This window comes from Tinamus guttatus, unplaced genomic scaffold (genome assembly GCF_059628265.1).
Source record: "Tinamus guttatus ecotype Peru unplaced genomic scaffold, ASM5962826v1 Tinamus_guttatus_pri_ptg000287l, whole genome shotgun sequence".
NCBI lineage: Eukaryota > Metazoa > Chordata > Aves > Tinamiformes > Tinamidae > Tinamus > Tinamus guttatus.
In genome coordinates this window covers 7498768-7523684 of record NW_028288821.1, presented here as the reverse complement: position 1 = coordinate 7523684, position 24917 = coordinate 7498768, and the positions used below count along the sequence as shown (strand labels likewise).

At 40.4% G+C, this 24917-nt stretch overlaps 1 protein-coding gene across 3 annotated transcripts in view; it reads right to left on the bottom strand.

Moving 5' to 3' along the window:
• The window catches only part of TENM1 (teneurin transmembrane protein 1), a 282452-nt gene that overhangs the window by 26868 nt on the left and 230667 nt on the right, over positions 1–24917 (bottom strand). For all 3 annotated transcript variants that reach the window (XM_088527561.1, XM_088527563.1, XM_088527562.1), the window contains one exon: positions 15845–15999. In XM_088527561.1, the coding sequence (XP_088383687.1) occupies positions 15845–15999 (155 nt within the window). The remainder of the gene's footprint in view (positions 1–15844; positions 16000–24917) is intronic.

Sequence of the window (24917 nt, the reverse complement as noted above, 5' to 3'; positions counted from 1 at the left end):
ATTGCTTTATCAAAGTAAATTTTTAGTGGAAAATATACACCAAAAACATTAGCATCTCCTTTACAGATCGCTCCAGTGCAAAGACAGTCCTTGATTAGCCATAACTAGATTGTGAGTGATAAAAATCTTCAGGCTGGACCAGACTATTTTTGCCCTAAGGACACTTGACAGCAGCTGCCACACTGCTTTTGCTTTGCTGCCAGCCATGTTGCCTTTGCCTCACAGATTAATATAAATAATGAGAGAATAATCTAAATTCCTCTCTGTGCAAGCATATCTGGTGTCTTTGCAGACAAGCAGGGACTGACCTGAGCCAAAACAACCTTTTTAGGGTTGATTTGAGATTAAGTAACTTATTAAGATAAAAGAATCTTTTATGTAACTGCACATTTACCTTAGAACAGTGACTTAAAACCTAGGAAGAGGCTAGATTCCTAACAGCTACAACTAGCTGTAAGCACATTTAGTTTGATATTGGTCACACAGTAAGCACAGCTGCATTATGATAAAAATAAATAAAATTGTAGCTGGGGACACTAAACAATTTCATTACCATACCTGCCCTCTGTTGCCCATGCCACTGCAGAGCTGCCAGGAGATGTGGCTGCAGCTTCTCACTCACAGCTTTGCAGCCTCCTTGGGTGAATTCATAGGTCAACCCCAGGTAGGATGATTAAAGCTATCAAGTGCAGGTCTGCAGAGCACCGCACAGGTAACAGCTGCTGCTCACTGCACGCTTACACTAGTGCAAGGAAAGGGGGGAACACGGGCCAAACAGCCCAATAAAAAACCAAATCAATATCAAACAAACCCCTGGCTATTCACTGAGGAAGAATTTTAAAAATTTAGACAAAATCTGCACTCCTCTTGTCAAGATGAGGCTTCATGGCAGTTAAAAGTGGTGCAAGTTGGAGCTAATTCAGTCCTTCCCAGCTGCCCGGGAGGCTGCTCCTTGCAGCAGAGAGGCTGCCTGAGCTGCACCAGGGCACCTGGCTGCCTCACAGCTAATCACCTAAATCAGCTTAAGCTGAAGTGTAACTGCACCCTCCGGTTGACAGTTACCTTGAAAAGTCACCGGTTGTTTCTTTTCTTTTAAAGCAAGCTGCCCTCTGGCAGCTCTCTGTGACCAAACCATCAGTTGTGCTTCATTCAAACCCAATAAACATATTACAGAGAAAGACTTCAATTCTCATCTGATATGACTGTGCCCATTAAAAAGTTTTTCCAGATAAAACACTCAGGGTTAGAATATTAAGTCAGCTTATATACTTTCTAATCTCAAACCATAGATTCTAAGCTCCTGAAAATACCGCTCTCCCATATACGTATGTTTTTCTTATGACTCAACACTGGGATAACTGCAAATTTCTGATATTTGATTCTTTTTCCAAGCAGCGAGCAGAAGTGGCACTGGGGAATACCCCATTATAACAAGCAGACAAGCTTTGTTTGGTTGTAGACAGTACCTTCACCCTCCCAAATTGCCAGGTCACAATCCTGGTGTGGTTCACTGGAGACCAAGCATATTCTGCAGCTGAAATCACTGCAGAAACAAAGGAGTTCTTGAGTCATGAGGCTTTTTGCATGTAACTATTAACATGTCAAGTTTTCTGGGAATTCAGCTTCAACTGTCAACACCAAAGCTCTAGCTATGTCTGATAATCAACGGCTGGTTTGAGAAGTGCAAAATTAACACCTACCGGGCTGGCCTTCTGATAAATTTTTCCATGTCAAGTGTTTTAGAAACACAAAGTGCACTAACATGGGTTCAGTTTAAATGGATTTTGGATAGGATACCTATATAACGGTATTTTGGGGGTATTTTTGCTTCTTCCTTCTAAATATATACAAGTACTGGTGTGTGTGTGTATATATGTATGTATGTATGTGTATGGTTTTGAAAACTCTTTACATTTTTCCCCACGGTGAAAGTACAAGTGCTACAACTAAATAATGTGTTTTTTTTTTCTTTTTTTTTTTTTTGAGAATAGCACTGGTAGGACAGCATGTATTCATGTGCTTCTTAAACATGTTCACACACAAGCACACACATGTAAGTGTTAGCTTGTGAAGAATACTGTTTTATTTTTGTTTTTGACCATATGGCTAAGACTTTCTGCATGTTTTGCACAGCATCTTATGGCTCTGGCATTTTTGGCATTATTTTTGACAAATCAGATCAAACAAATTCCACTGTTCCTCTCAAAGTAAGAAAAGTAACAAGCAGAAGAATTATCCTTGACTATAGATGCAAATTTCAAGAGCTTAACTGTTTGGATACAGGAGGAAATTTCACTGGGATAAGTTTCATTTATGATGGATTAAGAGAAGCTGCATAAATCCATACAAAAGCTTCCCCATTGCTTTGATTTCTTGCCATGCATTGCTTGTGCATTTTGATTCATTTTCATGTAGCAGCGTGAAATTCATGCCAAAATTTTTCTGATAGTCCTGAGTGATGGATTGCTTCCTATCTGCGCCGCTCAGCCCAGAGCGTTTCTCTTCGTGCAGCTCTATGATGCACGCTCACTAACTTGATCAGTCACAAACTCCCCCACGTTGCTCTTTTCCTGCTGGTTTGCATTGTCACTTTTCCTGCCCGTACTCCCTTGCAGCTGCACAGAGACCGAACTCAGCTCGCTGCAGTCGGACACAGGGTGAGCGTTCTCTCGGGGTGTCATCATCTTCCTCTTCCCTTCAAAGTAGCTTTTGTTTCCTACTTTGGGAAATCCACAGTGATCCAGCTCAGCTGAGCAGACACCGCTACAAGCCTTGCAAATGTCACACTCTCCGCATTCAGCGATGCCTAGCATGAAGCCCAAATAAATGAGTTTGCATATGGAAATTTGAGGGCCTCGCTTAATGAATCTCGTTGCTCGTCTCCCTCATTTCACACGCTGCAAGCTTCACTGTGCTTTCCCCTTCCAGCCCTCTTCCTCTTCCACAATTTCTTTTTTATGATTTCTTATGCTTCACAACTTCAAAGATGAGATGAAGAATCCTGGGTCTACTAAATCGATAGCAAAAGCTGATTTCTATGGGGACAGGTTTCACATCATCTTCATTTAATAACAGAGGGAATATTTTCCACAATCACATAAGCCCACTGACTATGAAAATCAACGGGACTTGGATTCCTAAGCCATTTAAGTCCTTTTAAGCATGGTACCATGGTTTATACAGGTTATGAAAAAAATAATTCGTTCAACGCCCAGAGGTAATTTACAAAGTATTTCCAGCAGCCCGGTACCTCTGAGAGGAGCTTGCTTAGATTCTTCAATTAAAATGTCCCAAAATAGACCTTGAATTTGAATCTAACCTGAACACATCTCTAGCGCTGGTGTGGGAATAGATGTCCTCCAAACAAACCTCTACAGTTAATTTGCATGATCAGAAGGAGGGAGCAGGTCTAAGCGGGAATCTAGTTAATGGAACTGCTCCTGTTTTGCCTCGCTTTCCACCTTGGACTTCCAGGCACTATTCTTGCTAAACTTGGCAGCATAAAAGTAAAACTCAGTAAATCTTAGCAAGTTTATAGAAGTTTTAGCCTCATCTTCCCATTTTGAGCTCAGATAGAGAAAGCTAGTGTGCTACCAAAGGGAAGTAGAAGATACTGAAGAGCTTTAATTGAGACAGTTACTAAAAGCTGTTTGAGAATAGTAAGAGGCTGCAGCTAAGTATATTAAATGCATTTGCTTGGAGTAACTATTAAGGCTTAGGGTCTGAAAAACAAGAAGAGAAGAAGCACAGAAATGAAGTTTCCAGCTAGCGTAGAAAGCAAAAGCCCTCCCAGTGAACAACACAAGCCATGGTGAACACATCACACACCTATTCTTTGTCTGCAAATTGACTCTCCCCCGAATACAAAGTCAAATCATCTTTTTTGAAATTAAAACCTTCTATAGATTTGGCTTAAAATGCCTGGGAGATTGTGTGTCTCAGGATCATGGCTTCTCACAAGTGCTGCTCCTTGGGTTTGCCTGACCCAAGCCAGGCAGAAAGCGAAGCCAAGGTGAACGATCAGAAACGGTTGTCCCGAATGGGAGCTGGGTGCACAGGAGACACAAACCTCTCCTCATGAGGATCAGGGCTGCAGAACGTATTCCCAGAGGCACCAGAGTGAATACTAACTTCACAGCATTCACACACACACAAAAACCCACAACCCCATAAACTCTTTTCTATTACTTTTTTTTTCTTTAAGAATTAGACCATTAAACAGACAAAACAAAGAAACAAACAAAGAAAACTGCAAATTAAAGGAAGATGGCTTAAATAGATATTCTGCAGTTTATGGCAGAGCATCTTTCTCCAGAAAATCCCTACAGCAATGATACAGAATTCGATATTTTTTTAATCCACCCTAGGGTGAACTATCTTTCATAAACTGAAAAAGGCCGTTGAAGTAAAACAGCTGTAGATAAGGTAGAATTTCTTCTTTATATTTTGCAGATTTTTTTTCATATGTAAATGAAAGTTCTAGAAAAAAAGTGCTGTTGAAATAATGCAAGTCCCTACTTAGGCAGAAATCAGTATCACAGCTAATTGTTTTCAGGTCGTGATCTTTTGCGACCTATTTTTTCATAAATATTTATACAATACATATTTTAACTGAACATAACCCATGTAATTAACTATCTACCATGGAGCACTGAAAGCAAACAACCCACTGCTGTTAGATTTTAAACAGCTAATAAAAAAAACTCCAGCATGTCATGCAGAGCAAACAGGATCCTGTATTCCAGGCGTGTGACTATTATTTACAATGATAGGCACTTGTATGAGAGTGCACTAGAGAGTGTTTCATCCTACCATGAAACCGGAAGCAGGTAGTTTTAAATTTTTGTCAACTCTGGGCATTAGGTATTGCTGTGATGCATATTTGGATATGCAGTATCAGATTGTTCCAGGAAGGCAAAGATAATGATTTGGAGCAAAGTTTTCAAGCAAAATTGAAGAATATCACTCCTGACTAACCGAATTCCCTCACGGCTGCAGTGCTCCCAGTGCAGACAGCAGTGGAGAGGCGCTCAGTCCTGTTCAGCTCCAGAGGTGTTCTAGGCTGTACAAGTGCACCTGAAATCAGGTTTCTAAGGGGTTCATAATTGAGTAGCTACATAAAGTCTTTTGATTTTTCAATAGCTGAGCTCTAGAAAGGCCCAGAAAGGTTCCAGATATAAAAGGGCCCAGGACAGCTCTTAAAAGGGATCAAAAAAAAGGGTGGAGGGGAGCAGGTTTGAGACCAGCAGGCCCCTGAAGGGGTCCCAAAAGCTACATGTCCTCCTATAAAGGGCTTTGGAGCAATAAAAAATCCTGCAGACCTAGAAAAAGCTGTCCAGAAAGGCCCTGACACTGCTCAATACAAGCTATAGGAAAGATCCAGAAAGGCTCCAGAAAAGTTTATGAAGGGCAGCACTGAGGTGGCTCTCCACCTAGAGAGAAGTGAACAGGGCTGCAGAGCGAGACAGGCCCCAGATCTACAAAGATTCTTCGTGTCTTTAGAAAGGCCCCTGACAGTGCTAGCAAGGCTGCAGATCTTTGGAGCCCCAAATCTCTAGGAATCTCTTGTGATTTCTGGATCTAGAAAACTCCGTGAATCTCTAGATTCCAGACACCTCTGGAAACCGCTTTTTAAAAATGCTGCTTCTTTTAAATCTGTACCAAAAAATCCAAAGAAGCTGAAGCAAATAGTATAAACTGTAAATCCTGCTGGATGGGAGCATGTGAAAACTGTTTCACAATTTGATTACTTGCTTACGGCTAGGCTTCTTATACCAAGTTTTGACTGTCTGACCTCTCCTGATTCTCAACATATCATTTCATGGCCCTTCCAAGATGTTTATTATAGTTAGTGGTAAGAGCAGTGAAAAAAAGCTGGCTTTGTTGTCATCATTGATATGGACACAGAAATCCAATTCTGAATTGCCAAGAAAAATAGAATCTATTCAAATTCTTGCCCTACAAAAAAATACATATGCATGGCAGACCTAAAGGGTTTTACATCACATCATGACTTTCCCCAGTTCTCGCTAGAGACAGCTACATGCTGTTCAGTTTCCCATTTTGCTTGGAGGGTTTGATTGAATGGCTATTGAGTGATGTTCAGACATTTACGATTTTCCTGCAATGTGACCTACATTGCTAAACTTCATAAATTTATTCTCCAAGGCAGTGTATCATTTTGCATGCCACAGCCATCCCAAAGGAATCTATCAGCAAGAGATGAGGCCCAGTTTGTAAAAGCTGAATGTCCTTCAGACATTTTTTAGCTAATTTGTTTGTTATTGTCAGGATAATGCACTGCATTCAGTTCTGTCTGTGCCTCTCTGTGGCCTAAACTTTGCAACACTCGGCTAAAAATGTAACCTCTATATTGCAGGACAAAGATGGATATGACCAATTTCTGTCTTCACAGAAACAATAGTAGAAAAGATGCACAAACAGAAACAATAGCAGGAAGAAGAGAAATCAGGCATTCTGTGTTGCCATTTCCTAGGCTGCAGCTCCTTTCACACTACTTTCTGGTGGTTATCACGGCTTGCTTGCTTTTGACTTCAGCAGGCTGCAAGGATAACTCAAGAGCAAACTTGGTTCTTTTAGTAAGACTGGAGATATCCTTAATACCTCCAAAGCAACACATTTCGGTACTAAAATCCTTTCAGTCTTTGTTTATAACTAGCTTTGAGACCCAAGAAGCACCAAGACAGCAAGGGAAACAACACCCCATAGGTTTCTCTCTTGCTGACATGCTTCAAAGCCCTGCCCTTTGTAAGCTGTTAGTATTACAGTGTTGTTTTGACAGGATCTACAGATTTTCAGATTCCCCGTAGCTACTGGAGCAAATTGCAGGCCAGAAGCATCGCTGCCCTGGCTTTGCAGAGCACCCTTAAGCCAGGAACTGCATGGCAATGTTTTCACTCTTGTGACAGCATGCACATGTTATTTTCTCTTTTCATATGCAACTGTTCATAGCTGCATTCAATGAAATGTTCATAGCATTTTGCAAAGCTGTATCTTTATAAAATCTTAATGAACTGATCGAAGAGTTAAACACCTATTCATTTTTCTGCTTTCAGTGGTTTTATTCCTTTAATTTCAGTGACCTTTCTCCTGATTTATGCTGTTACCAAGGGACACCTGAAGGCCAAAGACCAGTCTTCACTCCTCCAAGATGTAGGACAATCTTCCACTGAATTAGTGGATGCAGTGCAGTCTGTGCCAGCAGTGTGACACAGCTCTGCAGGAAGGGCAGCGGCACCTTTGAGACTGCTGTGCTCAATTTCAAAGCTGCCCTGGATTCCAGCTCCAGAGTTCTGCCAGCACTTTTGGTTTCCTCAGCCTCATGGTGTGCTATGTTTCCAAATGCCCAAATTTTCTGGGCAATCTGAAAGATTCAGAATAGAGACACTAAAGAGCACTTCAAGTTAAGTCTGATTATTATTGTTATTTACTTATAGCACAGCAACTGCTACATGAGGTGAAGCTCTCTTACTCCACAGCTTTGTGCAGGCTGGCTGGTGAGGCTTGAATGCCGCAGGGAGAGGGGCTGCTCCCAGAGAGGGGCAGAGCAGCACCAGCACCAGGGTCTGGCAAGCTACAAAACATACAACGCAGAAACGCTAGCACAGAAATTGCCCCTTCCTTATCTAATTACTTATGGTGGGCCTGTATTAGATGTAAATGCTGTATAGACAGACACTCACACACACACACACACATATATATATAAAATATACATATAAATGTATATGGTTTTCATGAATATATTGTCATGTCAACTGTGTTTCCTCAAAAAATGAAAAAAAAAGGATACTGTCCTCAATCTATCTCAGTCCACCGCAGACTCTCCCCCATCTGGCAGAGCTACGCTAAAATTTACAACAGTGTAATTCAGCTCTGCAGACACAAGGCCTCTGCCACAAATAACTCACCAGCTAGACTCCATCACACCCAAGCAGGATTTAAATAAGAGAAATAATCAAAGGCTGCAGGTGCACAAGGAATAAAAAGCAAAGCAACCGGGTGAGTGACCATTTCTTTCATTTCTACAGCTTAACAACAGTATCAAATGAGACTCTGGTCAAGTTTCTCTAGTTAGAAGCTCCAGAGTTCTTTCATGACCAATAAAAAATAAATTGCTGTTGTCCCAAAGCAGTGCAGGAAGTTTATATTCAGGAAACTGCCTCACCAAACTATCTTTTACCAGAGACCCAAACGTCTCCCCCTAAGTATGAGAGAAGAATCTGTCCTAAGCACATGCAGGATCATGAGGAGAGGCCTGTCCAGTCTCCTCCTCCTCAGCATGGATTGCCTGGAGGTCCCAGCATTCCCTCCTCTAAGAAGAAGGATGAAATTGCTGAAAGATTTGATTAAAATGTACATGGTATTTTACTCAGAAATAATGCATTATTTATGGCAGATAACTAAAACAAATTGCTGCTTTGCAGGTGACCAATAGAAAAATACCACTTGGGACTCTGAGGAAAAAAACTGCAGTGTGAATTCACCAAACTGTATCTGGCTTCTCTGACTAACATTTCAAATTCAGTGATGGGATAATTTGATTAGAGTACAGACTAGCTGTGATGAAACCACCATGCTCTCTGTTTGATATTCTAAAAATCACATTATACACCTACAATTCTGATTCATGAGTTCTCACTCATTCTTCTCCACCTCAGGTCCTAATCCTATGAGCCTCTTTTCTCTCAGTGCCAGTTAGAGGGAGGCTACTTAACCTTTCCTCTTCCCTGGAAAAAAGAAAAAAAAAAAGAAAAAAAAAAGGAAAAAAAAAAGATTATTTTACCTTCTACCTGAAGAATCTTCTTAAAAAAAGGCAATCAGCTTGGTTTTACTTCAAAGTATGGAGCCTGTGATTGTTTTTCTCCTGCAGACAGTGCTGTTATGACTGGAATTACTTCATGTCTGTTTAGAGTTCCGAAGATTAACAGTATATTTGGGGAGGGGACTCATTTTTACAAAAATTTGAAAATATCTTGATAAAACTCTGTGCCTTACCTAATTTTGTCCATTTTTAAGAAGCATTTTCAACATGTGTTAGTATGTAGCTGTTCCTTGTTGCACGCTTGCCACCCACTACTCTTTCATTAAGCTTGTGGAAGCAACTGGTGCAGAGCCCCAGCTCCACGGCCGGCAGGGGCAGCACAGGCACGGATTTGGCTGACTCCAGCTTGGTCAGCTGCTCTGCACTTGTGGCAAAAGCAGCCAGGAAAATTATGCAACAGAGTAAAAGGAACCAGAGAAAAAGACAATTTTGTAATGGAAAAAAAACCCCACTATTCAGGTTCTCTTTCATCCACCAAAAAATCAGGGAGAGTAATAATAATCCCATTTGAAATGAAAATAAAAAGCCCTGATATTGCCCTATAAAGAATGATTACAAAAATTCAAAGATCTCTATATATCATCATTCCTTTTTTTTTTTGCATTTTTTTTTGTTCACTGCTTTCAAGAATACATACAACTGTGTTTACCCAAAGCATTACAAAAAAAGGGGTTCAGAGATTTGGAATATTTAAGACGCATTAATTACACACAGGTAGCATGACATATCAAAAGCCTCACACATGTGAAGGCCTAAAAATGAATCAACGGGAGGGTTACAATACCCAGCTACAGTGAAAACAAAGTAGTTGCTTTTTCATGGCAGGTAGATTCAATTAGAACATTAAATGCCTAGTGTTAAAATAAATCAACAAGCAAGCATTTTGTGCTTTCAGTTCTTACAGCAATGCCGTATAGGCTACTGGGTATGCAGGGATGCACCTAAATGGCCAGTGTCTTCCTTCGCCTGCCACACTAATGAATTAATTGGCTCCATGCAACCCTGCCGTAGCTTTGTGATCACTGCTCTCACGCTGGCTTAGAAGGACTTTGCTCTAGAATCAATTCTGTTTTCCTGCTGGTAGTGGCTGCCCCCCTTCCTCAGCCCTTCATCAGATCACACGTTTGTCTTTCACGTTTTCCTCTACTGCCTCCAAAAGTACTCACTCACAGTTATGTTTATACTTTGTTTATTCTGCCAGCAAACCTTCGCTGTTGCTTTCAAGTAGGGTCACGGTGTCCCGTGAGCCTTTTGTTCTGCTCAACAGGCTTTCAAAATCCCATTTCAGCATATTGTGCCTTCACAGAAACTGCTGGGGAGCGCCGGCAGCACTTGTGACTGCGGGAGCAATGTCAATGTTTGCATTTTTGAGATAAAAACTACATTTTAAATCAATTCACTCATCTCTGCTCCCGTTTTCCAGCATTCTGTCTCTCACTTCAGTATTCCAAGTAGTCATCAGCAGAATTACTGCTTTGCTTAATATCCACTCCTCCACACCAGTCATTCAAAGCAGGCTGTCTGGGACACAGCAGTCCTGCAAAGGATGGCTCCCTGTCTAGACTCTCCCCTTAAAATCCCATTCTAGAAATGTGTCTTTTAATTCAACCTATGCAAGCAAATTGGCTACATAAGTAGAATTGCCACATTTTTTATGAGGGAGCAAAACATTCTGCAGCGTCACTGAAGTTTATACGAAGCAACACAATATAGATGGATCCCTCACATGGAGAACTGCTGAACAAAGGCTGATAAAGTGCAAATGTCAAGCAAAAGTCTTCAAATCAGACCTTTCATTTTGGAGCACAGCAGTGACAGTTATTAACACTATCAATCAGTCAGGAGCTATTGCTCTGGCACGGAGTCATGCCTCCTGGAATCGACAGCAGTGCAAGAACAAGGCCACGGTTACGGGGAAGAGAAAGCTCTCGGGATGCATTTGCTGTTGCATTGCAAATGTTTAGTCTGTACATTCGCAGGAACAGTGCTCCAGATTGGTTTAAACTCTTCCCAAATATTAAATGCTAACATTTGCACAGCTATAAATGACTTACGGTTCGCAGTGGTGGAAATTCAGCCCACATATTTCTCATGGGAGGAAAGATACAGGATGAAATTGCGAGATGGCAGAAACAGTCGCTAATTCTCTCCTCAGTCTTCGCCACAGCAATGGAGGCAGGAGCGAAATGAAGCTTATCGCTCAAGCTGAGCTGAAAGTGTTTTTACTGTCTCACAAAACCTCCCACAATGTCAATATTACTTCTATGAACACTGGATCTAATGAAGTCTGGCTTCCTAAGGACTTCCTTCGCATGGCTGACTGACTTGGGAGTTTAATAGGGTCCAAGTACTAAATGAAGCCTTTTCTGTGAGCAGGGCATTTATTAGATCCTCTGTGGAATCTCAGGAGTTTAATAAAAGTAAGCTCATGCTGCAATATTTCCTTTCAAAAGGGCACTTTAGGTCTCCCTCGTCTAACTGGATTAATACTTTTTATGGAACTTGCAGGAATTTAATTACTGTGAAGACTGGTGTTCCTCTGAAAAATCTGGTTGGAATTGGCCAGAGAACTCGGCTTACTGGGAGGAGAAGAATACTGACAGAGACTTTCACACGCCTGGTGCTCCCATTTGCAATCAACATACGGGCTAAAAATTTTCTATTTTCCCTGGGGATGCAGCTAGTACCTTGAAACTGTGGGCATTTGAGAAAAAGTGACCTAGAGATGCCTTTGGTATAGGTCAGAATCAAGCTTAAACTCACCAAGCAGTGAAGCAGAACCACCCCCTCTCTCTTCCTGCTGCCCCTCTCCATCCTAACCTCTCCAACCCAACTCCACTGTCTGGCAGAGCAGGCACCTGGCGGTCCCCACCTTGGGGATGCGACCCAGCGCTCCTCTGCTGAACAGCAGAGAACAGCCCGTAGTGTGGTAATTCCAGGAGACCGTCAGAATAAAGCAGCCCAAAGTTTCCGTCCCTGGTTCAGGCACCTCCATACCCTTGCTATCCAGATCAGACAATGCTGCAGTTAATTCTGTGTTCTCTTCAGCTGTACTTCGGTTTGGCACGAAGAAATATCATGACCATAAAATCAATCAGCTCAAACCACGGGGCCTTCAGCTCAGATGCAACGGTGTAACGTTCAGCACGGGTTCGTACTTAACATGCAACCAAACCGCTTCTACAACGCATGAAGAACGGGATACTGTATACTAGCACCATCAGTACTGAAATTCACAGTGCATATGAATATCACAGGCCCCTATTTGTTATTCCTGGAAAATGTTTTGCCTTTAAGATCAAGGACTTGTTCATGAGCTTGTAGTGAGGGTTCAGAGACCAGCCTACCTCAGAGGAAGTACTGGACAGCTGACCTTAACCATGGTGTCTGCTAAAACCCTGGTACCAGTGGTGGCTGTTGAATGTGTGTGTGTGTGTGTGTGTGTATGTGTGCAAGGTGTATTCATAAATCATGCTCCGAAGAGCCACTTTCTTTATATTTCCTCCTTATTAACCAGTTGAAAAACACTAAACTCGACTTGCACTGCAGCGGGAAGAAAAAGTCATCCAAGTTTTGTACATGCAGACACAGTACTGAGAACACCAGCATACCATATAAATGCCTCACTGTAATGTCCTTTCCTTTCTAAATTCAGATTAACATCCTCACGGTGAAGTATGAGAGCAAAGTAATTAGTCAGAGCTTGGTGGTTTATTTGCCACAACACATAATCTTCTCAACCCCAGCTGTCCTTCTTTCCCCCCTTATGAATGCAGAATACTATTGCACGCTTAAGAACGGGAAGGCAGTGAATAACAAGTACAGAATGATTAATACGAAGTGTTTCTGTCAGACTGATATTGGAATAAATGATTAAACCCTTTCATAATCAACTCATATATTCAAGTGAATGCCTTAAAGTGAAAGCTTGTCATTTATAGTAGTATTCCCAATGGGCAGTTATTCTATGTGTTTACTTTAAGAGTACATTTTTGTATTTCTGTAAATCAAGAAATATTGATTTTAAGCAAGTTGTTGATTTTATTGTCAAAGCAAATTTAGCTTTTAGAATTGATTTTATTAACCTACTTCATAAGTTCCTCTAAACATACAATTTGTGAGCAACCCACATTCTCTTGATGTAAATGATATTTGTGATTTAGCCAAAAACCAATTCAGGTGGAGATGGGCCAAATTCATCTTTCATTTATATTTATGTCACTCTAGAATAAACTCAGCAGACTTGCAAGGACATTGTTTTGGACCACGTAAAAATATAATTTTGTTATTTTGCTATAATTTCAGATTAATGTGATTGACTTCAATGGGATATGATTACTTCGCAGCTCTGTGGTAATCGGCAACAGCCTCTGAAAGACAACTCTAACCACATTTGATATACTTAGCTTTCACAACCTCCATTCTGGGCAATCTGGGTTATTTAGGGTCTGTTTTGTTCCATGCTATATGAAAATATTAAAAATCCTGGATTTTGTGAAAATGTCAGTATGACAGTATGCTTAGCCCTCCACCTCATTAAATCTATAAAACTAAAAATGGTTCAAGAAATACTTTGATATTGCAGGCTGCGAATAATATGACTTTACCAATCACTGACAATTATTTAGTACGATTGAATTAGTTTCAATTAAAAAAAAGTAATTAGATTGCTTGGCAACTTTTAGGAGTCTTTTATATGCCATCACTGATAATGTTGTTTAGAATACTTATTGTTTTAGAATATTTATCTTAAAATTGTCCCGGTGTACTCAGTCAGAAAGTCCTGCAGCATGCAAGTACAATGCTGACTTTATTCTCAGAGAACACAGTCCCTTTCTGTGTCTGAGAAAATGTGATGTTGCCCCAACATAATGCCCATGTCCTGAAAACAACGTGGAGAAGAACTTGCTCAATGGCACAGCGCTTTTTCTTACCTCTGATTTGGCAGAGGCCCTTCCTCCATGGTACTGCAATTATAAACTAAACTAGATTTTTTTGGCAACTAAGCAACTCACCAAATAATTTCACTTTGTAACTTCTCATTTTAAAAATAAAATTATTCTGTTTTCACATTTACTAATCCCCTTGGCACAACTTCTTTACTAAATAAGTTATTTAGTGCATATTTTCTTTTTTTTTTTTTAAAAAAAGTGGAAAAAACCCACAAAATGAGACATCAAATTTCAGATTACTGGTACATTTTGCTTGGACAAGAATTTTTTTGTTTGTTTTCACACTTCACACAGAAAGTGAGCAAAAAGCTGCCCACAGACAAACACGCGCGCATTATGTGGCCAGTGAAGCAATTACGTGCACAGCCCTAGACGCGGATCACAGGGAGAAGGCAGGCAGGGAACAGACACTGCGCCTGGCACCATTCCCTGCACCTCCGGGATCTCTAATCTGCTTACGGATGCTCCAGGCAGTTGTTGTATGTATCCAAGAAGTAAGGACGACGCGCTTCACGCAGCACTAAATCCCACGAGGCCCCGCTGGTGCCAGCTGCTGGGCAGCAGCAGGGATGCGCCGTGCGGAGCACTGGGCGCTCCAGTGGGGCTGTGCTCACCCTCGGAGGAATGGGGTATCCCACGAGCAGTGGCAAAGCAGAAGCCAAGGTGGCCGGAGGAATATGATCTTAAATCAATTGCTAGGCTAGCTTAACCTTGGGTTTAACTCCAGATAAATCAGTTAATCCTGTTCCATTTTACATGGAATACTGAATTCCTACTCAGCCAGAATATTTTTGCATTCACAAGAACTGGCTGTGCAGTGACATATGAAGTGGAAGGAGGACATGATTTTCTATTTTGATTGCAATGGCAATAAATCCCAAACTCCTCTGGTGACTCTGGCCTCAGATTCCACTGATTGTCCCTGTGAAATCTGTTACAAACTGGCCCAAGTATCAATCCCATATTCTCTGTGATCCTGACTACAGGATCGCAGAAAGCTGCAGCTTTTATTAATCAAATTCTACACAAAAGCTTTTAATTACATAAGTAATATGTAAGTATATATATGATATAATTAATATTATATAATTAATAATATGTTAAAATTGTGTTCCTCCAGTGATGAAGAGCACTGGAATGTGGGGAAGGGAAAAAATGAAACATGAAATCAACTACATTCTTAAAAATTTCATAATATATCTTCTCAATGATACTTGAATATGTGTTTTTATTTTTTTTTAATTTTAATACTGTTTGTCCCCCATCTTGAAGCTGATTAATTCAAGTATTTATCAACAAATTGTAATTCCTTCCTTGCAGTATTTAAGTGTTGCCCACTGACTAGTCAGGAGCAGCATTTCTGTTTCTTCATGTTTATCTGTTCATCTTTCTTACTACAAACTACAGAGACAAAGAGATGTTTTTTAGTCCAATTTCTTTTACACTAATTGTGAAATAAGAACTGAAAAGTACTTTGAGAAATGTATTGACATGCAGTAGCTTCTGTACAGCATCACTGTTTTGTTGGCATTTATAGGATTTAGAGCCAAGCAATCACATCATTTTGTATTTAATTGAAACTAATTAAAACTTACTAAATAATCCTCCAGGATTTAGATCAGAAGCTCAGACATCAACAGAATATACATCTTTTCCATTTAGTGGTTCAAGCAAATCAGTCTGAATGCTGGACCAAAAAAAGAGACTCTAAACTTCTGATAGCTTAAAAGATACATTTCAAAGCAGCAAGTAACTTTCTAAGGCAGTTTAGACAAATTTTGTATTCATTATATAAGTCCTTTTAAATATTCACATGCAAGCATGCCTCTGCATTGATACGCTATACCTTACTAGAACTATTTGAATGGAAGATCTATGTGCTTGCAACAAATCACTGCTGCTCTTGAAAACATGTCTTTAAAATGTGCAGGACAGAATTACCTGATTCATCCAGCATATCCTGATACCTAATTTTTGTAGGGGAGACTAAGCTATTTGTCTCCATAATGTGTGAAACACTGACAAGGCATGAAAACCAGGTGTCTACCTGAGTGATGTCCATTCCAGAGTCACAGCTCAACGGCTGGGTTGATGTGAGGCCATTCGAACCTATTATTGTTGTGATCACACCATTCTCATCAATTTTCCGAATCATGGTACCATCAACGAAGTAAATAAATCCATGCTTATCTACAGTGATACCTGGATGAAAGGAAAGGTTAAAAAAAACGTTAGTAATGGCATTATCCGGATTGGAAAGTATGACTTTAAAATGTTTACTCTTCTCCTAGATTGTGAAAATCTGATGATTAAGAGAGATATGAGTCATTTTCTCTATTACTTATTTGACATTTATACAAATTGTATATGGAAAGATATCCAGGTATCAGAGTCTTTCAGACTTCCAGAGACGTAGAAAAGAAACGGAACAAAGCAGCAGGTGCGCTTATAACGTATATTCATAGAATTATGCTCTTCAATAACTTTGCATCATGTCCTTCATCACAGGCAGTGGGCAAGACTAGCTTTTCTAGAAACTTACCTTACAGTTGGTTTTTCCTCATTCTGACTTTCTTAATTCTCATGCAGAGGCAGAGCTGCTGTACAGCAGTGCCGCCTGCATTATCAGGGCACTGGGGCAAGTAGGCAGCACCCATGAAAAACCAGAGATCCCTGTTGGGGAAGGGGTTATCTATACAAGTGGTCCAGTCTCAAGGAATAGCAGACGACTAAATGTCCTGCAGCATTCCCCAAAATGCTCATGTCACATACTGGAAACAGGCTAGTGCCCTGGCAACACAGGGCTTGAGGATCCTGTAGCAGGAGCTAACAGGGCTCTGCTCTTTCTGGTACCCTAAGAGCTCTCATCTCACTGCACTGCTCTGCAAAGCGGGGCAGACCCTAAAACAGAGGGGAGGCAAGGCGAAGGGCACCATCCTCTTCTGGAACGGCGGCAGGGGGCCGGGGAGCCGCGCCACGACACAAACCAGCACCGCTCATCCTGGCCTCACGCCTCCGCCTCGGCTCTTCCTGTGCTCCTGTTTTGCCAGACTTCTCTATATTGCATGAAATGTAAATACAGTCTTTTCTCCCTGAAAAATTGAAAGCAGCTAGAAGAGCACTTCTACTCAAGTTGGGTTTGTAAAACCCTCTCCATCCAAACCACTCAATTTCTTGCTTTAAAAACTACTTCATAATTTCCCTTTTAAAGTTGCATAACTTTGCAATTACGGCATCTGCTGTGCACAGCCAAGCTCTTTTAATAATGAATTTACGTTCTGCTACCTAGAAATGAAAGGCAAAGGACTTGAACAGATGGTTTGGACGGTGGCTTATATGGCTTTTGATTTTTGTCCCCTGCAATTAGCACAACTGAAGGCTGCGTGTACTCTGAGTTTACAAAACGCTTGCGTGCCTGCCAGCTTGGAATACCACACGGCACCTCCAGAAGCCATTAGAAACAAAGACAAAATCCAATCCCCTGCCACCAACTCATTGCACATCTTTAATCTTTCTTTACGTATATAGAGGCAGGTGGAACAGGGAGCCAGGGCAGCCTCCCAGGGCCTCTCCGACTGGGAGCTGGATACACTGGCAGTTATAGGGGTTTCTCTTGGAGCACTAACAGCCAGTAGAAGAGCCAGATACAGCTGCAAAGGATGCAGGATTTCAGATATGCCCTCCTGTAACATCCTCGTTGCTCCACCTTCTGTTATGGAGGCACTCTTTCTCTGTATGTGACATTTAGGCAGCTCTCCAAGGTCCAAGGGCATCATCATAAAAACAAGAAAGAAAAAATCCAAAGGCCACAGCAGTTAACTTTTTAATATCTAACTCTCCTACTATACTTAGTCTTCAGGCTATTGGTGCAGTGCTGGTAGTTGGAATTAGTACTTTGAAATTAGCAATTTGGTGTCCTCACCTGGCTGTAAACTGCACTCAGAGGAGCAGTATTCCCTGTCCTGTCACATTCTCCATTTTGGACAACATGTCTAAGGACTACTTGAATGTCCCGGGCTACAGGGTCGGGACACACAGCTTTGTCCTCGGAGCAGGGCTGTGCCGACTGCGGCATCCCGACTCAGACACAGGCAGGAGCAGGGAGCCCAGGATGGCACGGTGAGGGAATCTGTGCAGGGGAAGCACCTACAGCTGTGAAATAACACAGGAATGTGGCCTTGGTGCTGCTAACAAAGGTAATTAAAGTCCCAGCGCTCCTAAGAAGCCAAGTTTCAAGCACCATTTTGTGCAACACAGAACCACTACATCCAGTACTTATTCCCGTGGAGCTACTTCGCTTGGAAGCATCCTCTCCCCACCTTTTATTAGTTTTCAGCTTTACACAAGATAACACCAGTTTACCTGTCGGGAAACAAAACTACTTATGCTTTTAAATCTCATTGACAAATGCCCTATAGATAACACATCATCCAAAACCAAAATCCAGATTCTGGTTAAACACTCCCAATTTATTCACCATTAGATGCTAGACTCATTAATGCTCCTGTCACAACTTGCATGATGCTGCACATAATCTGTACTCCAAGAGCTTATTTTTAATCCTTTTGTGACGTACAGGGTAATGCCACGGAGAAGCACACACAGCACTTCAGCTGCTGTCTAATCACTTAGAAAGGCAGGGAGGAACCACGCGCTTCCTGAGCCTCAGTGTATGCAGAACTCGCTGTCAGTGCAAGTACGAACACTGCTCACTTATGACTGAGTGAAAAAGCTCATTTTTAAGTTTTTTTTTTTTTTTTCCCTTTGCACATAGGAGTTTGCTGTAGGGCCTCATCTTGTTTCTGGTTCCCTATGGGATGCACTGCATGCCTCACCAACAGTTTCCAGGCACAAATATGGTTACTGCCCGCGTGCCAGACCGAGGCTGCTTGCATATCTGAGATTCCTACTTACACATGGGTCTGAGTCCTCCTGTGTGAGGACCTGGTTGTGTCCTTTGCCTTAAAGGCTGAGCACAATCTGTTTTTCTGAGTAACCTCCGTGTCCCAAAGAACTGCTTTAGTCATGTTTGGTCACCAGAACAGTCTTACACTAGATCCTGCACCTGTATATAGAAAACAGAAGAATCTCCAGTGGTTTTATGCTTGGACATCTTAGATTATTTATAACACTGTTATTGATCTATTAAATAGTTCTGTTTTGATTCTGGTAAGTAGCATCAAAAACGGATTGCTGCTCATGCACTCATACATTAGCTATTATCACCATCCCTATGATTTACACAAAAAGTTTTGCTCTTTGCAACTTTTCTGAGCAAAATAGTACTTAGTAGACTGGCTGGATACAGTCACAGTAAGCGCAGAGAGAGTAACCTCGCCTGCAACACACCTCGGGAAGCGAGTCTGGGAAAGGGGTTAACTGTTTTGACAGATCTCCCTTGGTGCACATACATCCACAATGACAAATGCAAGTAGCACTTGGAAAGCAAACTGCTAATCTCTGTGCGTAGCTACCATAGGTGCAATTCCAAAACAGATGTGAGTATTATGCATCTGACCTTTAGCTGCAAACTAGAAATCTTGGCCTGGCAATGTTAATGGGGGTAAGCTTATGGTGGATTTGTAATTAAATTAAAAAGCAGGGATTAAAATTAATAGAGCCGGTTTCCTGTTTTTTTTTCCTCTTTTTTTTTCATATCATAGCCCACACGTCATTCTAAGACTTTTTCTTTTCTTTTCTTTTCTTTCCTTTCCTTTTTTTTTCTTTTTTTTTTTTGAGGAGAAACAACACATCAATGAATAACACCAAAAGCTACATAACGCCTGCTTCTGGAAATTCTACTTGACACTTTTTGCCCATTTAAAAACTTTGCAAATGAGCATTTCACATTGAAAACTTTCAATTAAACTTCTAAAGAATTTGTACGTGAACATCTAAAACTACTGGTGAAGACTGATAAAAGAGAATGTGCTACCTTCTGCTGAAGAAAAACTGTATTTAGAAGGAACTTGCTATTCTCATAAAACTTTTAATAGGAAGAAGTGAATCAAATTGGTTAATTACCATTTTATGGTTGGTAAAGGGCAAATTACATGCCATCCATTTCTAAACTTCTAAATGTCTCCGGTGCTTTTAATTAAAGCTGCCATCTAGAAACTACTAAAGCAATTTTATGCAATTAGTTATTTATAGGTTACCATAATACGCCACTCCAAATATGATTCAAATGATTTGCATTCTGTTGCTTTGTGATCTTTGTCATCTTTACTTCATTACTTTCTCAGTACCACCAGCAAAACGTTCAACTAGTCTTTGTTAGCTGAAACACGACGTCGGTTTTGCACTTAAGTGTTGTTTGCTTTGGAAATGCAGCACTGTCAAGAACAGTATTATTTAACAGTATTATTTTAAGGGCTGATTCTAAATGAATGTCCTGCTTCTGGTTCAAGACACAGTGACAGGAGGCAGGGGGCACACATTGCTGACACTGGTGAGCAGAAAAGTAACTTTCTTATGCATTCAGATGAAGATTGGGAGAAATTCAGCTAACTTTGCTTTGCAAAAGGTTTTCATTAAAAAAGACCTCTACTAGATGCCCAGATGCCTGAAATCATAAGTAGCTAAAAATCATGGAAGGAAAACTTAAAACAGGCACCTTGGTGAATCAAAAATGGAAAGACATGATTTTTTTTTTTAATTTTATGATTCTCACATCATGAAAACAATAGCAATGATGAGAGTTTGAAAAATTACCTTGCTTTAGGTCAGCTAATTACTTTACATATTGCTATTGAGCATTCCACCTTCTTCTGCCTTTCTTTTTGGATAGCATAGAAGTCTTCAAAAGCTTTCAGGGATTTGTAAAATGGCAGAGACTCCTGAATAAATATTTTTACCCAGTAAAAGGGAGGTCTCATCCTCACAGAAGGCTATATTAAGAATTGGGTCCGAATACAACTGAAGCCAATAGGAATCTTTTAGCTGAGCAAGAGCAGACCTTAAATAGGTTACAGTCATATGACAAATTTAAAGGTTTAATCTGAGCAGTTGTTCCTACAGCTTTATTTACTTTAGAAAGTAGCGCTGCAGATGGTGAGCAACAAGACTGATTATTTCAGGATGTTAGTGATTGGTGGGGGATAACACCATTTTTTTTTTCTTGCATTGCCTTAGTAAAATAATTTCAAGCAAAATGAGTAAAAGTACGCTGCAGAATTGATTTTTAATTTAAGCTTTCATTTGTGCTGCTAGTTTTTGGCTATGGATTAGAGTGAAAAAGGTACTTTGCCACAGCTGCGAATGAGGCATCTTTATGCATGGGATTTACAGCCCATTCCAACCTTCTGCATTTCCCTGGTACTTACCCTGAGGTCACTGCATCTCTAGTGAGGTCACTGCACTGCGTTTGAGTAGTCTGTACTCACTGTGCAGTTTTTAATGTATTTTGAGGCAGTTACTCTTCATACAGCTTGCAAAGACTGTCTGTGCATCCCTCTCCCAATTCAAGAGCCTGATCTGGACCCAGGAGTCAAAAAGCAGACACTGTAGTACCTGGGATGCACAGATCTTTGGATCTGGTGCTCAAGCTTCTAAATGCTGCAGGTCACTTTTGAAAACTATCACCCAAACATAGGAGGGACTTAATGTTTTACCAAGTTATGTAGTTTTCTGGTCCACAATAGCTGTCCGGCATGGATGCGCTGAGGCTGCGGCAAATACAAGGTAATTCCAATCAGATGTTAATCTAAGTCACTTCACTCGGCCTACTTGCTGAGAGATACTGCAGCTCAGCAAAATGTGCTAACTTGATTGTCTCCACTCACAGCGCCTTTGTCAATTAAGTTTGGAAAGTCAAAGGCATTTACATGTCTAAAGCCCACTGACTTCAGAAGGGCAGGGTAAGTGCACAGTACATTTGATCCAGGCTCTGGCTTGGCAGTGCTAAGAGGAACAGCTCCCAGGTATTTCTGCTCATTTTAGTGTTTCTTACCCCTGCAGTATCCAGCGACTTACCTAGTAAAAATCAAGGTGTTGTCCCTCAGTGCCTTGTTGTTTTTAAGTATTAATCTGGATTATTCAAATGATAGGGTTGGTGACTAGATGCGCCAAAACAGTTTTACCAAAAAATTCCCAAACTCATCAAATAGAACCCTCTATCCACAAATTAAAATCTGTTACTTGGTAAAGTTCAAAGATTGGAATTCAGTCAGTGATTTACACCTTGTGTAGTTACTTCTTCATTTTCAATATCTTCTTGTGTAATAAATGTGTTCAACTTGTCACAGATCTTATTTTATGTCCCCACCTTGTATCATTTCACATTCTGCTTAAGCACTTGGTCATCTATTACATGACTCATTAGTCTGAGTTCTCTACAGAATTAAAGAAAGTTGCAGTAAAAATAATATATTGAAGTTCAAGTTTCAACTACATCACCCATGCATGTTTAAGAGCATCTTTCAAAGTCAGCTCAAACACATATACAATTGTTCAAGATTAATGTCCACTAAGCCCCTTCCTTCATCTTTAGTCTTTCATAGAGAAGGGGAACAGGCTGAACAAAGCTACACAGCTTGTGAATTACCAGCAAAATAAAAGTTGGGGGAAGTAGATCAAATGCTAATTGACTGATGTGATTTTACTATGCCGGGCACTCAGCTCCTAGTGACCAGGTAAAGCGAGTCATGCCAAATAACAATACTGAAAAATAAGAGCTTGTGAAAGCCTAAGAGATTAAATACTGCTCTAGAACTGTACGAAGAGTACTTGCATGCCTACTCAAGTAGAATAATCAGTGCAAGTTCCAAAAGGTCAAGAAAGTATCTGAAACAACTTTCATTCAGAGAAGTGAAAAGAATATGTGAATTTCCACTTATTGCCACACATCTGAGCAATGCTACCAAGCCGTATTAAGTTTCCAATCACCATTACACAGTGGGTATTTCTTATCAGTTTTACAAATGGATAAATGAGTCATACAGATAAGCCTATACTCAAAACCACAAGTAGCCAAAAGTGAAAATATAACTTAAGCTGTAACTAAGCAAGGTCAAACAGCGGCTAAACTGATTTTTTTTTTCCCAGATACTATCTTTCTCCCAAGTAAAATAGGTAAATCTGTTATCTTTTTCATTTACTGCTAAAGAATGAATATTCAGGATTAAAAACAACAGCAACAATAACAACAAAACACATTTTCTCTGCATCAGATAAAAAAAAATGCTAAAATCTTTTCTGGTCATTGAGCAATTCTATCATCTGCATTATCAGGCACATGTTTTTTGTGTTGCAAATAACCTAAAGGAGAGAAATTAGGAATGATTCATTTGTTTACGTAGTCAGATGCTACATAAGGTTTTGTTGCTTTGTGCTCAAGCATGTTTAAGCCTGGACAAGATATTGATGAGACTGTGCATGCACCAAAAAATTCATCCGCATTTCCTGTCTTCCAGGAAAAGATTTTGCATGCACTGTTTGAATATAATTTCAACAGAGATGTGACCTGATATCTTGTGACTTAATAATGATTCTCAAAACAAGCAAAATAAGCAATCAACATAATGGCCAAACTGCATGGAAGTACCCAAAACTTTTAGGCTTTTTTTATATATAATAAATTTACAGGTATCAGGCAGGCACTTCGTGCTGCTTTTCAGGTTATTAAACTTCTTACAGTTAGGAGGAGGATAATGTAGCACACTTATAAGAACATTAAGATAACACCCAACTATATGTTGTGTGATGGTGAGTACACGTTGACACTGTACCACACCAAAATCTAAAACTCAAGGCACACCAAACACAACAAATAATTTCAAGGTAATCTGCTATAATTTAGAGCAGGTGCTTACTTGAAAACAGCTGGGAGCCATTATGTGCCTACATAAGAGCCACTGCCCGCTTACAGGGAATTTTAGCAACTTTTCCTGGCTGCTCTGGACCAGAACTGGTGCATTTTATCTTTATTGCTGTTAATCTCTATGTCTACAACTTTCTATTGAGGAAGCCAGCTATGCATGGGTATTTTTAACATAGATGGCATTAAAGATATTTGCCATACTTCCCCCATAAGAAAATAAGATGGAACAAATAATTGTAGTGTAATTAGATATAATCAATTAGCAATAATATATTGATTTTTTTCTGCTAATGGATCTGAAAGCCCTTATTTTCTACTATTTTTAGAATTGATTCATTACATTAATTAGCTGGCTGGAGATTAACATTTACTTGTACTTACCTTGCACTTACCTTCTATCATTAAAGACGTGTTAAAGTCACTGTATCTATAATTACAACGTGTCTCTTGCTAGGCCTTAAAACAGGATTATTTGCTTGTCTTTGAAACGTTTCTGCCTGGATATACATTCTAATTTCCTACTGATATACAGCCTTCCTTTATTAGCTCATGAAAAATAATCAAAACGCTGCCTTAGAGCTAGTCATTAGGAGGAAGCAGCGCGCTCCAGGGCGCGCGTGCTGAAAGCCCCCTTAGAGCTCTGCCATCAGAGCTGCTGAGCACCTTGTGGTCCTGGTGATTTCAGTGGGAGCTGAGGGCGAACAGCTTCATTAGAGGATCAAGTCCAGAGACTTTATCACAGTTCCAAAGCACACTGCAAGTGGATTAATTGAGGCGCTCTTGGGGATTCAAGACTTCACATGCATTTTGGCTGGTTGCATCAGAACACTCATTGCACTTGGAGTGCATGAGATGTTGGCACCTTGCAAATATATTTAATGAAGAGGGGCATACTATAGATTTTCAAATAAACTCAGTTTTGCTGGTGCTCTTTTTTAAGAACACTTAGTATGTAAGCGTACATTTCATTAGTGTACAGGAGTCACCTGAATGCATTAAGTTTCAAAATGGACTTCACACCCACATTATTTACTTCAAAGTTAAATATAATTAAAAGCTTCCATCCTGCAAGGGAAAGGTAATTAAAGAGGAGGGTTGCCACTCAGGGAGGATGCTGGCTGTAGTGTTCTGCTCACTCTGTTCCCTCATAAGAGATTGGCTCTATCAAATACATGGGAGAGTTCTGTGATCTATTTTGCTTATAGATTCAATCACATGCCACCTCACACCCCTTTTAGTATATCCAATTGTACCTGAATTTCTAAGCAGGCTAGGGACAAGACAGAGGACTACCACGGAG